We start from the raw sequence: 18,049 nt of genomic DNA, 5'->3' as shown, positions 1-18,049 counted from the left end.
TAGACATTTATTTTCTCATAGCTCTAGAGGCTGAAAGTCTGAGATTAGGGTGTCAGCATGGTCAGGTTCTGGTGAGAAGTCTCTTCCTGGCTTGCAGACTGCTGTCTTCTAGCTGTGATATCAATGGTGGGGAGAAAGAGAGAGACAGGGAGAAGGCGAGGGCGAAGGCACACTCTCTGGTGTCTCTTCTTACAGGGGCACTAATCCCATCAAGAGAGCCTCACCCACAGTGACCTCCTCTAACCCTAATTACCTCCCCAAAGCCCTATCTCCAAATACCATCATATTGGGGGTTAGGGCTTTTATATTTGAGAAGGGGCACAATTCAGTCCACAGCAGAGAGGATGGACAGGACCTATGGAGCTTACTGCCAGAATCTGGATCCACAAAGCTGCCATGGACAAGAATCAACAGAGATAAAACATAATAGGAAAAATACCAAGTCCTAAATTTAGATGCAAAAAATTACAAAGTCAAAGGATGGAAGAAAATATTTTGGATTTAATTAACTAGAAGCTTAGCCCAGGCTGGTGGGACAAGATGGTCACCAAAAGAGCTGGCTTTTCTCCTCTGGTCAGGTGCAGACATTACCGGGACAACATTATATCTGGGCAACCTCCCCAACACAGTTCTAAGGTGCCTTGAAGCTTTAGTGTGGGGTCTCCCAGACCCTGCTACCTCAAAATAAATCCTGCCATCTGCAACCCTTTTCCCCAGGTATTTTCAAATAGGCTGTCATCTTATTTGTGGACTTTATGAAGCATTTTATATTAAATTTTTGCTGACTATATGTTATATAACGTGCCACAATACACTAGGTCTTCATATAGATAAGGGACAGCAGGTATCAAAAAATTAAGAAAAATACATGAAATTAAAACTGAAGGTTGAGAAAATTAAAATTGAGAACAAGCCTAGGATTATTTTTTTTAAGTGGTACAAAGCCATGTTCAGGCCAGCTCACAGAACATTAAGGAACCACTGAAGTTCTGCAGGAATACAGTTTGAGAGCCATTGCTTTACTGTATAATCATCCCCATTCTTGTTAGCCCTTTAACTGCCTCATTACCAGTGGACTTTTATTTCCTGTGGCCACAATATCCAGTCCTTCTTGTTCTCCCTCTTCATCATTTCTAGCTCTCCTCCCTACAGGCTATATGGCATGATTAATCAGACATTCATTCATTTGCCAAATATGTATTGAGCACCTACTATGTGTCAGGCTCTGTGTTAAACACTGGTGATTCAATAATGGCCAGAAACAGGCATGGTCTCATCTCTTATGGAACTTCTAATCTGGTAGGGGAAAAAAAAATCAGATAGTCTCATTAATTGTGCTCATAACTGTAAATCGAGGTGACATCTCTAAAAGAACAAATATCAAAGGCGGTGGTCACGGTGTTGTCCAACAAAGTTCAGTCACCTTTGCTAGTAAATTTACTTAAGTCAAGGAAGTCATAGGGAGTTAATTATCACAAGTTGACAAACAAGGACAGTGTCTTATGATAAGCCCGGTATACAATCTTGAGTAAACAATCCAATTTCATACAAAAAGCATTTAAACAGAAGTAATTTCCTATAAAAAATATTTATGGTCTCAAGGTTGTTAGCCAGCAATCCCTGGAAACCGTGAAAACCAATGTGTCATATCACAAGGAAGTTCTTTGCCTCTTAGTAAACAAACTTAGAAGCTCAACTTTACAATGACAGGCTATAAGTAAATACAGATTTAACATAAATTTTATAACTGATATGTAAATATTCTCTATTCTTTTTATTATCTATCCAAGATGTAAGGCCAGCTAAAAACTTTGTCTCCAAGCACCTGTGTCAACAGTCAACTTATTCTTTTCAAGATTCCTCATTAAATGGGGAACTAAGGCTTGTGGCTTCTGGCTTCAGATATAATTTCTGGCCAATGCTGATTAAAGAATTTTGGGGGGTTTATCATTTCTGTTTCCTCATATGTGACCTAGGTCAAGTCCCTTAGCCTCTCTGAGCCTCAAGTTCCTCATGGAGACAATAATAGTGCCTGTATCATAAAGATATTGTAAGAATTAAAAAATATATAGGGAGGAAATTCCCTGGCGGTCCAGTGGTTAGGACTCCACGCTTCCACTGCAACGGGCATGGGTTCCATCTCTCGTTGGGGAACTAAGACCCTGCAAGCCACGCGGGGCAGCCGAAAAAAAAACCCAACAACAAATAAATAAATCATCTGAATTATTTTAAAAAAATATATATATATATATATTTATATATACACACAGCACCCAGTACAGTGTCTGGTATATAGCAAACACAAGAAAACATTTGTTATTATTAATACAGGAAGTAGAGCTTCTAGGAAGTTAATAGAAACAGATCTTTATATCATGCTTAAGTAAAGAATTTACAAGTTTATTTCCCAGATGAACTAATGTGGTTCGTAGCTATCACAAAAGCAAAAGCTGTTTTGGAGAGTAATTTGGCAATTAATCTGGAATGATGTTTGTGAATCATAAATATAATAATTTCCTTTGGTTTAATCATCCTACTTCTAAAAATCTTTCCTAAGAAAATAATCAAAGATGTGGGCAAAGATTTATGTGGAGCATGTTCATTATAGCATTATTTATAGTAGGGAAAAAATGTACATATTCAACAATACGGGAAAATTAAATAAATTATGGTGAGTTTATATTTTAAAATTTGAAATATGCATGTAAAACAATTGGAAGGAAATATACCAAAACACTCAGCTGTGATTATCTCTGGACTGTGGCATTATAGGTGATTCCTATTATTTATGCTTTTCTATATTTTCCAAATTTTTTGTAATGAATATGTGTTACTCTCACAATCAAAGAATGTTCTTTTTAATAGCCTCATAGACAGATTTTCTCCCTAACCTTTGTAAAAGACCACACTGGGATGACAGAATTCCAATACGGGAAAGGACTACATAAAAAGCCTCTGTCTACACTCTAACGTCACTTCTACAGTTTGGATCTTTTCCGGATTTCTCACAGACTACTGCAGCAGCTTCCTAACCACTCTCCTTGCCTCCAGTATTGACTGTGCCATCCTGTACTCCATGCTGATGGCTGCTAATAGGAGCTTCCTACAGTGAAAATCTGTTTGTTCACCCCCATCACCTGCATGACTCCCCAACATCCTAAAGTTGAAACTCCCTAGTAGAGCAGATCCATCACAGTCTAGTCTCCAACTACACATCTCTTCCTGCTTCATTTCCCAGCACTCCCCCTGGTACTTATGCTCCAGACATACCTAGTCACGCTCTTTGCACACAGCCACTAATCTGGCTGGTAAACCCAGGCTATTCTTCAAGCTGTCAGATGCCCTTCCCCTAGGAAGCCTTTTCAGACACCTCCCTCTGCAGACAGCATTAGTTACCCTTTGGCTACCCTTTCTTTGGTGCCCACTTTCCTTACAAGTTCTTGTGGCTACTAACTGATTTATTTGCTCATATCCCCAATAGGATGCACCTCCTTGAAGACTTTCATTTGATAACTATTTAATAAGTGCTCATCAGTGCCAGGTCTGTGCTAGGCACTAGCCTTTCAAAAAATACATTGTTTTCTTCTTCGTTTCTGCCCGGCATCTAGCTCATACTTATTGAATGAAGGGTTATCTAGTACAGAAGTTCTCAAACTTCAATGTGCATATGAATCACTTGGTGAGCTTGTTAAAATAAATGCCAGGGCCACACTCTAAAGCTACTGAGACAGAATGACCTGGGCTAACACCTGTATGCTTAGCAAGCTTCCCAAATGATTTCGATGCGCTCCAAAATCCCACTTATCTTCAGAAAACGCTGCACCTAAGTCATACCAGGCAGATAAATGCCCACTCTGAATTTAAGTTTCCTCAAAGGAAAGCACTATTTACTGAGTACTTTATAAGTATCAGTTGCCTTATATGTAAGTTGAATCCCCACAAAAACTCTCTACGAAGACTACTGGTTTCCTCACTTCAAGGGAAATTGAAGTTCAGAAAGATCCAGCTGATTCAGGAGGGAAGCAGGCAGGGCACAACCATTAAAAGAGTGACACAGCCACTGAGGATACAACATAAACTGGTTAGAACCAAGTAGGCCCAAGATGGCAGAAGATTTGACTTCCAGTAGACCTTGGACCTCATTATAAGCTCATTGTAATGCATTAGCATGCTAAATAACTCACCCACAGGTGCCCGTGACAGTTCCGAGACTGACCATAAAAGGCCAAAAAGTGGGCAGTGGCCCAGTTCCTGGAAATCCCTGCCCCTTCCCCCAAATAGTCGGAATAATCCTCCCACTTGTTAGCCTATGAAATTATCCAGCCCATAAAAACTTACCACCCCATGTTATGGGGCGGCTCTCACCTTCTGAAATGGACCACGTTCTGCCTATGGAATGTGTATCTATGCTTTCATTTTACTACGGCTTAATTCTTTCCTATGCAAAGCCAAGTACCCTTGAAACAGGAGGGAAGGGGACAGTGCACAACTTTTAAAAGAATGACACGGCAGGACTTCCCTGGTGGTCCAGTGGTAAAGAATCTACCTTACAATTCAGGGGACGCGGGTTCGATCCCTGGTCAGGGAAATAAGATCCCACACGCCGCAGGGCAACTAAGCCCGAGCGCCACAAGTACTGAGCTTGCACGCCTCAACTAGGGAGCCTGCGTGCCACAAACTACAGAGCCCATGCACGCTGGAACCTGCGCGCCGCAACTAGAGAAGAGAAAACCCACACATCACAACTAGAGAGAAGCCTGCGCGCCACAACGAAGAGCCCGCGTGCCGCAGTGAAAAATCCCACATGCCTCAACGAAGATCCCATGTGCCACAGCTAAGGCCCGACGCAGCCAAAAATAAATTAAATAAATAAATAAATAAATAAAAAATCTTAAAAAAAAAAAGAATGACATGGCCATGGGACATGACAGAAACTGGTTAGAACCAACTGGGTCCAAGATGGCAGAAGATTTGACGTCCAGTAGACCTTGAGCCTCATTATACACTCACTGTAATACATCAGCATGCTAAATGACACAGCCATAGACCATGACAGTTCTGAGGCTAACCACAAAAGGCCAAAAAGTGGGCAGTGGCCCAATTCCAGGAAATCCCCACCCCTTCCCGGAAATAATTGGAATAATCTTCCCACTCATTAGCCTTTGAAATCACCCAGCCCATAAAAACTAACCACACCGTATTTTATGGCTCTCTTGCCTTCTGAGATGGCCCACACTCTGTCTGTGGAGTGTGTTCCTCTCTAAATAAATCCACTTCTTACCTATCACTTTGTCTCTCACTGAATTCTTTCTGTGACGAGACATCAAGAACCTCAGATTCACCGGGAACACCCTTACTTGGTGGTCTGTCCCAGGAACTCGCCTGAGACCTGGCACATGACCATCCTCTCATGCCCCATTTTCCTGCAGCCTCTTTACAAAGGATATTAATAAATCTACTTCTTACCTTTCACTTTGCTTCTTGCTGAATTCCTTCTGCACCAAGACATAAAGAGCCTGAGCTTCATTAAGTCCTGAGACCAGGTGTGTGGTTTTAGCTGGGAGATTGTGGGTTTGAGTCCCCTCCTAAGCCAGAGATTGTGGGTTCAAGTCCCGTATGAGGTGTGCAGTTTCACAATCACTTGCCCAAGAGAAGTTGGTGGTTCTGGGACTCTAACCAGGAACTGCTGGCTTCCAAAGCTGTTTCTGAAACCAAGCCGGACCACATGAGGTCCTCCTGGGCACAAAAGCCTTTCCAGGTCCACCTCGTAGACCTTCCCTGGGTTCCAAAGTGCAGATTCAAACAGCTACTAATCAGGGAAACAGGGAATGCAGAAACAAAGGAGGAACAATCAAGAAACTATAGCACAGGATCCTGGTTCCTCCTCAAGGGATGTACATAACAATATCTTTTCCGGGAGCTAAGGCCCCCACCCAGGTGGAGGATGGCAACTTCAGGCTGAGCACAAGATTCCTGGAGCATCACCCTGTTACTCCACCAACAACCAATCAGAAGAAAGTCACACACCCTACAGCCCTCACTCTAAATTTTGCCTATAAAAACTTCTCCCTGAGGGACTTCCCTGGTGGCCCAGTGGTTGGGACTCTGCGCTTCCAATGCAGCAGGCACTGATACGATCCCTGGTTGGGGAACTAAGATCCCACATGCCACGTGGCACAGGCAAAAACAAAAAACAAACAAAAAGCTTCTGCCTGAAAACCACTGGGAAGTTCAGGGTTTTTGAGCACAAGTCACCCGTTCTCCTTGCTTGGTCCTGCAATAAACATTTCTCTGCTCCAAACTCCGATGGTTTGGTTTGCTTGGCCTCACTGTGTGTCAGGCACACAAACTTGTATTCAGTAACATTTACTTCACACAATAAAAAATAGGCAACTCGGGAGGGAGGGAGACGCAAGAGGGAAGAGATATGGGACATATGTATATGTATAACTGATTCACTTTATTATAAAGCAGAAACTAACACACCATTGTAAAGCAGTTATACTCCAGTGAAGATGTTAAAAAAAATAGGCAACTCTAGCTTGATGTCTAATATATATATATATATATATATATATATATATATATACACACATATATATATATATTTTAAGTAGACTAGTTCTGGAAATCCACAAATGTGGTTACTGCTGATTTAAATGCAATCCCCCTTCTATCTCCTGAGCCTGTTTCCTTGGCTCTTGCTGCAGCAAGTGGAGATGGCTTGTAACACTTCCCTGTACCACAGCGATTTAGGACACTTGTTGCAGAGCGGTGTGTGTGTGTGTGTAGGGATGGGGGAACTGCTCAGCATCTCCACTTGACTGCTGCCTTCCCCTCCTCTGACCCCCACCTCTGAGCCTGGCCAGGGCAGGAGCCGGGAGAGGAGTATGGTCACAATTCCAACTGCTTTAATTTGCAGCTTAAATCTCATTGTAATACAAAGCGGAAATAGAGACACAGACATGGATACCAAGGGGGAAGTGGGGGTGGGATGAATTGGGAGATTGGGATTGACATATATACACAGTTGATATTATGTATAAAATAGATAATTAATGAGAATCTACTGTATAGCACAGGGAACCCTACTCAATGCTTTGTGGTGACCTAAACGGGAAGGAAATCCAAAAAAGAGGAGATATATATATATATACATATAGCTGATTCACCTTGCTGTACAGTAGGAACTAACACAACATGGTAAAGCAACTATACTCCAATAAAAATTTTTTTAAAATTCCTATTGTAATACATGTATATAACGCGTTCCCAAAGCCCACTCTTCTCTGGATGGGAGCCAGGAAGCGGAGCTGGAATAGGAAAGTGTTTGGAGAGGGCTGAGGTAACACAAGTAACTCTCCCGACCCCTGCACAGGGTGCTGCAGCCTCACTGGCTTTGCTCCACTTCCCTTCCAGTTAGGAGGAAGCTTTTGGAAGGTCCAGCCAGGACCGGGCAGGCCCAGCCAGCCCTCGATGTCCCTGCCTAATTTTCTGGTCTTGGAGATCTGAGGACAGAGGGGTGGGGTGGAGGTGGGAAGCTGAGGCTGTGGTCATTGTATCAGCCTCTCCTGCTGGACCATGAGCTCCACAAGGACAGGGAAGGTCTGTTTTGTTCATGTCTGTGGTCCAGATCCAGCCTGGCCTACTGTAATTGGTTAATAAATGCCAGTTACATGAATGAAAGCTTATATCTGAGTGAGGTAACTAGAGGAAGAATCTGGTCAGGGGAGTTCATCTGTCTGGGAAGATGGGGTCTTTGAGAGGAAGAAATAGGAGGATCTGCTCTGGCCTGTTATCCTAAGACTGGTCCTTAAGGAGCTGATATTAAGGAGGGAATTACTCATTCAGGGTCCTGGGGCTTGATGAGTGGGATCTTCTAGGTGTTTTTATATTTGTTTGTTTCTCAAAAACCACCCTCCTGCTCAACCCCCAGACTCTTCTCTTTTATTGTTTCTACTTCCTCATACTAACTTCCCAACACTGAGGAAGGAGCCACCCAAATGCACAACCCAGAGAGCTCAGGGTCTGGGTGGAGGTGGGGAGGGGGGAGACTGAGGTTGTTGGTGAGACAGCTGAACTTGGATGACCCCAATACAAGGACTAACTAAAACACCTGGACTTCACAGAGTTTGGAAGTCTAGAATCTTGGGTGTTGGAGGTCATCTAATCCCATACACCCCACCAAAATTATGAATCCCTCCTGAGGCATCCCTGTTATTGAACTCCATTAGGAGACCCTTGATTTGGCAGTATTACAGTTAGAGAAATCCACTTGTGTCTAAGGTCTAATGATGCCCCTGTCAGTAAACAAAGGAAAGGAAAGAGGAGTAAGAACCCATGTGTGTCGGCCCCAAGCGCAGAAGCCAAACAAAGAGCCCAGAATGTCCTTAGGGACACTGGCCCACAAATTATCTCAAGACAGCATTAAAATTTAGCCCTTGGGGCTTCCCTGGTGGCGCAGTGGTTGAGAATCTGCCTGCCAATGCAGGGGACACGGGTTCGAGCCCTGGTCTGGGAAGATCCCACATGCCACAGAGCAACTAGGCCTGTGCGCCACAACTACTGAGCCTGCGCGTCTGGAGCCTGTGCTCCGCAACAACAGAGGCCGCGACAGTGAGAGGCCCGCGCACCGCGATGAAGAGTGGCCCCCGCTCACCGCAACTAGAGAAAGCCCTCGCACAGAAACGAAGATCCAACACAGCCAAAAATAAGTAAATTAATTTTAAAAAATTAGCCCTAATGGAGGGTCTGGAGAGTTTTGTTAAAATCTTTGTCCTTTTCCTAAAGGCTCCAGGAGCAGACCCTGCATCCCAGGCTACATCAGCTACTCTAGGGCTCACCTGCCTGGCCCAGGAGGGGTCCAGCAGGACAGAGGCATTCTGGAACCAATGTCTTCAGAAGATGGATTACACTGGGATTTGGTACCCCTAAGTGGACTCCTGTAAGCAGAGAGAGCAGGAGAGACCTGCAGGAATGCCCTGGGCTGGGGTTGGGAGAATGGACCCTCAAAGCAGACCATAAGCTGTTGGAGCACACAGTCAGGAGTGAAGATGTGTCATTGTCCTGTGCCCTCAAAGCTTCTGACCTACTACAATAAGGAAGCAGAACCACCATCTGTCACCTGTTCTGGAAGGAGGGAGCCAAATCACAAATACCATAGATCATTTGTGTAAACATATGCTTCTCTGGGTGTGTCTGTCGCTTCCCCTGTGAGTGGACTGGAGGTGTCAGAAATATCCTTGACATATCTGTTTACCTGTTTCCCAGTTCTCCTTCTTTACCCTTAAATGTCATGACCCCCAGGGCTTGGTCTGGTCCCTCTTCTCTACTCCCTCAAGACCTCCCTGGTTAACTGCATCCATATAGCCTTCAGAATGGCTACGGCTTCCAAATCTATACCCTCTCTTCACCTTGGTCCTGAGCTCCAGATGTGTATCCAGCTCCTCCCAAATGCCTCCACTTGGCACACACATTCAGCTCACTTCTAATGACTCACCAACTCACTCCCCCTGCATTGCTATCAGAACATCTAAACTTGTCACACCCTCCTTAGTATTTATTCACCATTGTCTGATTTTCCTCCCCAGATCTCCAAGTGGGGCAGGGGTGGGATGGGGTGGGGTGGCCCTGAGGGCTGGTTAGAAGTGTTCTGGGGATCTGGGACAGACATGTAGAAATTAGCTGAGATTCAGCAGCAGGTCAGGAATCAGGTAAACAACGGATTACGATGCCAAGTGGGGCAAACCAAGTGAGCAGAATATATCCCAGGGCAAAATCACAGCGGTCAGAGGGAGCAGGCTACTGGTGAGAAAAAGCCCCACAAGAGGAAGCAAGGCAAGCCCAGAACGATGGTTGGTCACCATTTCTGTGTATCCTCCATGTGTCTGGTGTGTAAGAACTGAAAACAATCAGAGAAACTGATTTCTTTTTTTTTTTTTTAAGGAACAGAAGGCAACTGGCTTCCAGTCATCTACTATGTTAAGTCCCAACTCCCTAGCAGAACATTCAGATCCTTTCTGACCTGGCACATTCTTACGTCTCCACGTTCACCTTTTTCACCCCCCAGCTCACTCCAGTACTACAGGCATTTCCCTGTATTCAGTGTGTCTGTTGTGCTTCTATGTGCGTACGCAATTCCCTCCGTCCTATGCTGACTGAAAAAAAATGCACAACGTGAGAGTTGTGAGTTGAGTTATATGTGGGGAAAATGAGGAATATAGCCTGGGAGACAGCGTCTCAGATAGCTCTGAGGAACTGCTCCGAAGATATTGCGGGGGGTGGTCAGTATTATATATGATTTTAGTGAAGGGACATACGTGCAATCAAGCACACATTTGGGCAGAGGGTTTCTGCGAGTCACGAGAAAGTTGTTGCTAGTCACAAGGAGCAGATGTCTCTGTTAATGATTTTAGTGCTTTTCTAAATATGAGGGATGCAAGAAATTGGGCTCATAAAATCTTCTGAAAATATCTGTCTGAAGGCCTGTTCTGCCAGTTTTTCCCAGAGCACAGAGGGCCTCATTCCTGATCTCCACCCTGAACTCCTTTCACGGTGTGTTGAAGGTCAGTGACTGCAGTGGCTAGTGACTTTGTAGAGGCAGAAGGCAAGTGACAATTTTTAGTTGGCACCTAGAACATCATTTTCATTAGTGTCTACTCAGTGAAGACGAACTCATCTTTGTAGATTTAGCCCCAGCTTTCTCAGCTCCTCCAGGCATGCTGAATGATTCTGACATCTTTTTGATGTCACAGGAGACATATCTTCATGCCTCAATTATTTCAATTGCCACACTCCATAATTACTGTTTACTTGCCTGCCTGAACTGAACTCTGTGAGGACAGAACCTACGTATATTTTTTTCTTTTGGCTGCACCACGCGGCCTGTGGGATCTTAGTTCCCTGAACTAAGCCTGAACTTGGCCACTGTCTGAGAAGTATCTCTTAGGTGACATTAAAGGGTTTGGCTAGAAAACTGACACATTTGCACATATCTTCTTGCCCAATTCCTCCATTTTACTGATGAAAAAACTGAGGCTCCGAAAATGGAGTGATGTGGGCAGTTATATATAGCTAGTAAGTCACAGAGGAGGAAGGACTAGTACTAAGTACAGTATTTTAACTTTTAATCCAGTGTTCTTTCCAGGCAGCACACTTTGTAGGAGTGTGTGTGTGTGTGTGTGTGTGTGTGTGAGACAAAGCACTTGGGGCAGCAATTCTAGTCTCCCATTCTGGTAAGGTGAATCTCCCCACAGTAGAACACGCATAGTTCAAACTTGGCCACTGGGACTCTGTGTAGGAAGAGCCTGGAGGGGATGAGGGAAGGCTGGGGGTGAGCCTCAGTCCCAAGCCTTGGCTCTCACCCTTATTGCTCCTGGCTCTGAATCTCTGTTTTTCAATTCTGTCACTAGAAGAGGGCTGCTCCCTCCTCTGAGAGGGTGTCAGGTGGACAACACAGGCTTTAGGGAAAGTAGGCAGGGTCCAAAAGAAAAAAGAAGAGGCCCATTGTGGGAGGGGCTCACAGGGGATCTCAGTCTGTGGGCTTCTCCCCAGCCAGCACAAGGAGGGGTCCAGCACTAGGGTCTCAGTGTCATCATGATGCTAAAATTCCTTTATGGCTGCTAATTAGAACTAAGTAGGGCTGGTTACTCCACCCCAATTCCCAAAGCCTGACACACAGCTACTTCCCTCCTATGGCAGATCAAAGACCACCGGGCCATCCTTTAAGATGTATCTGAAATCTCCATCTCCAGGAAGACCCCTCTAGACTTAAATTTCCTGAAAGCAGCAGCCCTTGCCCTTCCCAATCCTACACATGTTGGGCTTGGGAGGAACCTTGGAGAACATCCATTCATCTTATATATGAAGGAATCAAGGCCAGAGAGGGGAAGCACGGAAGTGGCAAACCTGGGACGAAGTCCCAGTCTATTTGACTGCCTACCATTTCTCTCATGTAATTCCCATGATTCTGAACATGCTTGGTTCCAAATGTGCCTGTGTGCTTTCAGTCTGTGTGACACCAACATTAATCTGCTTACGTTGCATTTTTGGTGGCGTTAGTTCACACTCCTTTGGGTCCTTAAGTATGCTCAGGTCTGCCTGTCTATCATTCCTGGTGTGTTCTTGTGTGTGTTACAGCTGTCTCTGAGTTGTGAGAAGTATGTGCCTAAGGGCAATTGAGTAACTGGGTTTATCATGGGTCTATAGGATGCTGCATGCCTATATATGTGTCTCTTTTTCCCTTGAAGGATGTGTGTCCATCTGTGGTTGTTCGTTTTGTGTCCACGTACTTGTTTGATGCCTAAGAGTAATTGTGATCCTGTGTGTGTTTGTGCATATGTATGGGTCTATGGGCTGCTACATGTCTCTTTTCATGTTGAAAGTTGTACGTCTGCTGACCATCGTGGGTCCATGTGAATGTGGGTTTGTACACAGTGAAGGCTGTGGGTCTAATTGTAACTGTCCGTGCGGACTGCATGTTTAAAGGCTGAAGGGAACCTGTCTTTGCCTTTTATCCCCGGGTTATGAGAAAAATGTGTGTAGCCGTGTGACCAGAGCAAGAATGTGTTTGTCTCTCGGCCAATCTCCGTCGTCACCCAGGGCCTGCGGTCACGGTTACTTTCCAGGATGCCTTGGCACTGATTCCCAGACGGGCGGGACCTGCAGGGTCCCGCCTCCAGCCACCAGGGATAGGCAAGCCTCTCTACCCTGGGCAGTAGCGGCCGGGTGTGTGGCTGTGAGGGTGTGGGAGTGTGGGTGGGTGGTGGGCGGGGTCTAGTCCGCAGCACCAGCCACCCTCACTCCTCCCGCCCCCCACCCCCGCAGCCGACTCCAGCCTGCTCATTGGCCGTGTCTGCAGTGACGTCGTGGGGATCGCAGACAGAACCCTCAGCGCCCGGCGCGCGGGAGGTGTTGTCCATCACTGGGGCTTTGTTACGTCGTCGCCTCCTCACCTGGCTGCGGGCGCGTCCTGCCAGCTGCAGCCTGGAGCCGGGTGCCAGCTGCTGCGGCCGCCGCCTCCGCCATGGTGTCCCCGGTCACGGTGGTGAGTGTGTGAGCGAGCGAGCCAGTGTCCGGCGCGGCCACAGCCCACCGGCCTGGGGACTGGGCTGCGGGAGGCCAAGCAGCCGGGGGCTGAGGAAGGGCAGGGATCCCGCGGCGGCCCGCGTCCCCAGGCGGGAGTCGGCGCTGTCACGGTCCGCCGCATCCCAAACCTCGGCACCCTTCCTCCGCGCGCCCCCCGCCGGTCGGAGGGAGGGAGGAAAACAGTGGGCACGTGACTCGGAAGCGTGACTTTGTTGATCGCTGTGTGTCTGGCGCGGGTCGGCTGGATCGCTGCCTGGGAGAGGAAGGGGACGGTAGCGGACCGCAGGCTTCTGCGTGGGCAGACCAGAGCGAGGCGTGGGAGAGGGCGGGGGAGAGCAGGAGGGTGACTGGGACCTCCTGAAAATCCTGTTCCAAATTTGTTTCCTCCCTTTCCTCATCTTATAGAGAAGTCTGGGGCGGTGCAGGGCACGCCTCTGAGTCTAAACAGCCTTGATAACGCGCTGGAGGAAAAGAGGTCGTTCTCTATTGACACCCCTTGTTCAGACTTTCTCACCTGAACCTTTGTCTCTCCCCCGCCCCCCTCCTCCTTCTAGTGCTGGGTTCTCTGTGACTATCAACACCTCGCCAGCTGCTACTGCTGTTTCTCCTTCTAGGAAACATGGGGCTGGGGGAGGGGTGTGGAGTAGATGCTTCCAAGGGCTGGCAGGTGGAGGCTGGGGAGATCTGGGGACTGTGAGGATAAGCCGTCCCCTCCTCTGCCCATGTCCCTGCCCTGACCAGCCTGCATGGGGGAATCTCCATAGGAAGGAACTTAGTCATCTCTTCTCACTGCTCTCACCCCTGGCAGAGCCAGGGCAGGCTTAGACCCTGGACCCACCATCTGCCTCTTCCCAAGCTCCTTCATCACAGCCTGTTCAGTCCCAGGTAACCAGGGACTGAAGGTCTGAGAGTCTGAGTGTGTACCCAGAGCCCTGGGCTAGGCGGTTCACCCAGCCAGAGGCCTGTCACTTTGGGCAGAGCATGAATATACCGGAAACCTCAGCTGCTCTGAATCACCCTCAGAGCCCCGGTACCAGAGGCCCAAGAAAAGGAGCTTCAGGGGATCACAGATTCAGAATATCTGCAGAAGCCCCCTGGTGCCTGCATGGCCTTGGACACAACCTTTCTTTAGCTGCCCTCCCCCCTAATCCGGCTGAGACCAAGTCAGCTGCTCTAACTTCCCCCTCTCAGTTCCTCATCTCCTCCCAGCCTGACTGCTGGCTTCTGATCAAAAGCTGGGAAGAGAACCTCTCCCTCCCCTTCCTGCCTCTCTTTCTGATGGGCCTTGAGTTGCTGTTATTCTCTGGGAAATGAGGCTGACTGACACCCTCTCCAACCCCCCAATTCCTGAGATTGCTGGTATTTCAGGGACAGTTTTCTTGCTCCTAACTCATGGGTCCATTTATCTAGGCAGCATCCCTGTCTCCTCTCCTTGCCCTTGATGGTACCTTGAGGCTGGGGCAGCTGGAGTGGAGGCTGAGTTTGCAGACTGGCCAGGGAGAGAGCCTGTGGGGGCTGAGATGGTTGACGGTGCCCACCCTCACGCATTCCTGGCGCTCACCTGGTGTCGCTGGGCCTGTGTCCTGGCCCTACTGCTGAGGATCACGAGTTGGCCAGTTGTGGCGTCTCTGTGATTTCCTGCTGACTCCACTCTACTCCAGACAGCTGGGGGCTGATGCTGGCAGAGAGAGGCCAAAGGGGCTTTGGGGAAGGAGAGGGAGGGGGCAGGAAGGGAGAAGCATTGGACTGCAGGACGGGACACTATTGCGAAGTCTGTTTTCTGCGCAGTGAGTGACTATTCTGGTCCTGCCCGGGGGCCAAGAATGGATGCAACTAGCAGGGACAGGGGAGCCCTTTCTCTTCCTAATCAATTAAGCCTCAGGGTAATGATGGGCTTGTTCACATTCTGCTGGCTGCTTGGGGCAGAGGCCAAACTGGGATTCTGTGTGTCAATCCTCTCTGCTTGGGCGGTGGGCCTGTCTTTGGGGTGGATGCCTGGGCTGAGGGTGCTGGCTCTGAGCGCCGCTTTGGGCTTCTGAGCTCCCACGCTCTGAGTGCTGCCCTTGTCCTATGTCCTCCAGGTGAAGAGTGAGGGACCCAAGCTAGTGCCCTTCTTCAAAGCCACTTGTGTGTATTTTGTGCTCTGGCTGCCCTCGTCCAGCCCGTCGTGGGTCAGCGCCCTCGTCAAGTGCCTGCCCATCTTCTGCCTCTGGCTCTTCCTTCTGGCCCACGGCCTGGGATTCCTGCTGGCCCACCCCAGTGCCACCCGCATCTTTGTGGGGCTCATCTTCTCTGCTCTAGGTGATGCCTTCCTCATCTGGCAGGACCAGGGCTACTTTGTGCACGGTCAGTCATCACAGTAGCTACCTGGGAGGAATCCTGGGGTTGGGGGCTAGAGGACCCTGGGGGGCCAAGGATTTGGGAAAGGGAGGTTTTTTTAAAAACAAGAATATGGGGAATTTGAGGGGTTCTGTGGCCAAAGACTGTTGGGGCCCCTGTCGGAGGATGACCCTGCCGGTGATATGGTGATCAGTTCTGGAGTGCCACAGGAGAGTCGGGGAGGGTATCTTTGCCTTCATGGATTTCTTCCCACCCCTGTTACTCTGAGAAGAAAGCTCCTGGGTTATCCCAAGCACTCTACTCCTACCCCCGCCTCCCGTCACTCATTATTCACCTGAGCTTGCCTTCAACATCCCATCATCCCCTCTCACTTTTAGGTCTGCTGATGTTTGCTGTGACCCACATGTTCTATGCCTCGGCCTTTGGCATGCGGCCTCTGGCTCTTCGGACAGGTCTGGTGATGGCAGTACTGTCGGGCCTGTGCTATGCCCTCCTCTACCCATGCCTCACAGGTGCCTTCACCTACCTGGTGGGGGTCTATATGGCCCTTATCAGCTTCATGGGCTGGCGAGCTGTGGCAGGGCTACAGCTGGTTGGGACTGCCTGGCGCTGGACTGAGCTGGCGGCGGGCAGCGGTGCACTGCTCTTTATTGCCTCAGACCTGACCATCGCCCTCAACAAGTTCTGCTTTCCTGTGCCCTACTCGCGGGCCCTCATCATGTCCACCTACTACACCGCCCAGATGCTCATCGCCCTGTCAGCTGTCGAGAGCCGGGAGCCAGTGGAAGACTACAGACTGAGCAAGGCCAGATGAGGGGCCAGGTTCTCGTCACCCCTCTCTTCTCCTGGCGCCGGGGTCCAGAACCTGGGAACCTGCAAGAGCTGGATCAGGATGGCTGAAGTACCAGCCTGGGGCAGCAGGTACCATCTGTGAAATGCACAAGTTTGAGGGGATAAGCAGCAAAAGGATCTTTCTAGCAAAGCTAGTGGTCCAGCACAATGCTGAGAACTAAAAAGAGCCAGCTTGATGCTCCTTACTGGAGCCAGAAGAAGATATCTCCCCACCTGTACCCCATCCAGACTGTCAGAGCCCCTCTGGAGGGCCATGGTGCTCATCCTCTCAACCTCCCCTACTTCTACTAGGTGGAAGAGTCTAACTCACCCACTTCCAGTCTTTCTGATTTGCACAGAGTTGAGGGAGGAGGGGAGGAGTCTGTGCTGAGATGACCCACGTCCAGGGCTTGAAGCCCCTTTCACAGGCCGCTAGTTGGGAAGATTGGATGGGGTGGAGTCTCCCTTTCCCACATCTATCCTTGTTACTTGAACAATCTTAATCTCTAAGTGTTGGGTGGGAAGGTGAAGGGGTATCTATCCAGGTAGGCAAGATTGGGGACTACTTTGGCCTGGGAGTTTGGGGTACCAAGGGTTCAAGTTGGTCCCATCTCTCAAAGGCCGTCCCAGAACTCAGGCCCCACACCACCACCCTCAGACCCTATCCCCAGGGCTAGGGTGAACCACGCCAAAGGAAGGGGCCAGCCTGTGTGTGCGTCTGTATGTGAGTGTTTTGTGTGTAGTCTGTCTCCCAGCCTATCTATATTTTACTCTGCCAGCTGTCTCTGACCTGCTGTGTGTCAAAGTCTTTTAGGGAGAGGGCCTCAGGGAGCTGCTGAGGGGTTGCTGAGCCTGGCTCAGAGAGCTGGGACGCCCCCCACATACACACCCACTCTCAGGTCTTTCCTCCTTGCCCCTTCTGCACTGGGAGTGAGAGGAGGGGGCTCCAGTGACACTCTAGGGTCATAAGACCCGAGGCACATTCAATGCAAGGGGAGCAAGGATGGGACAACTCCATCCTATTGCTTGTGTGAAAAAAAATAAAAAATACCCAAGGGCCATTGGCTGCTCTGCTTGTCTGCCTGTGTGGCACGTGCCTGTCTTGCAGAGGTGGGGGTGTGGGGCATGGCGCCAGGGGCCCTGGATGTCCTCACAGCCTGGGTCACAGTCCTGGCTGGTGCATCTTGGCGCCAGGCTGGCTCCCTGGCTCTGTTGACACTGCTGGTTGGAGCTTGTCTCACTTGCTGGTCACGTGTGTGGGTGAGGATGTAGATCAAGAGGATGGGGGTTGGGTAGTATTTGCCACCGTCCAAACTTGACCTTGATGCACTCCCCTGTGCACAGGTGCCCAGCACCTTTGGTGACTCCTAGTTACCCAGTGTCCTCTACTGCTACCCAACTCCTCCCCTCCCCACCCCAGACCTGCCAGCTGCTCCAAAATGATCCAGATTCCCTTCAAGCATCTCCTTTCTTCCTGGACTCTGGGCTCGGTTGAACAGCTGGGAGGAATGAGATTAGATCGTCTGGTTCATACTTTAGATGTGAAGCCCTGCCAGAATAATGTGTCACCCCACTCCAGGGGCATTTGCATCTTAATGGGCAGTGCCCTGACCCAGAAGTAAAAAGGGAAGCCTTGGGTGGTGGTGAATACGCCATCAGTAGAGGGGTTGTACAGTTGTGGGGATGTGATAAAGAAACTCAAGCCCCATATGGGTGTTGAATGAATCAGTGATTTTCAAACTAGGGTTTTTACAGAGATCCCTGCTAGTGGGAGCTAGCAAAAGAATAAAGT

The 18,049-nt window shown here is 48.6% G+C and overlaps 1 protein-coding gene across 1 annotated transcript; it reads left to right on the top strand.

Moving 5' to 3' along the window:
• Positions 1–12,790: 12,790 nt before the first annotated feature.
• TMEM86A (transmembrane protein 86A) lies at positions 12,791–17,347 on the top strand. The gene is made up of 3 exons (XM_022583775.2): positions 12,791–13,045; positions 15,168–15,432; positions 15,804–17,347. The coding sequence occupies exons 1-3, from the start codon at positions 13,025–13,027 to the stop codon at positions 16,238–16,240; spliced, it is 723 nt and encodes a 240-aa protein (XP_022439483.2). The 5' UTR covers positions 12,791–13,024; the 3' UTR covers positions 16,241–17,347.
• Positions 17,348–18,049: the final 702 nt, after the last annotated feature.

The sequence above is a fragment of the Delphinapterus leucas genome, chromosome 7 (genome assembly GCF_059928025.1).
Source record: "Delphinapterus leucas isolate spDelLeu-1000000601 "Yukka" chromosome 7, BTC_Dleu_Yukka2, whole genome shotgun sequence".
NCBI classification, from domain to species: domain Eukaryota; kingdom Metazoa; phylum Chordata; class Mammalia; order Artiodactyla; family Monodontidae; genus Delphinapterus; species Delphinapterus leucas.
Note: the sequence above shows the minus strand (reverse complement) of the source record. Positions and strands in the feature narration are given on the sequence as shown.

What these genes read in the sequence shown, in the direction of transcription:
- TMEM86A (XM_022583775.2), top strand. Translation starts at nt 13,025, where the DNA reads ATGGTGTCCCCGGTCACGGTG. An exon ending in TGGTGTCCCCGGTCACGGTG is followed by an intron (nt 13,046 to 15,167) that starts GTGAGTGTGTGA and finishes TATGTCCTCCAG; the next exon opens with GTGAAGAGTGAGGGACCCAA. An exon ending in CCAGGGCTACTTTGTGCACG is followed by an intron (nt 15,433 to 15,803) that starts GTCAGTCATCAC and finishes TCTCACTTTTAG; the next exon opens with GTCTGCTGATGTTTGCTGTG.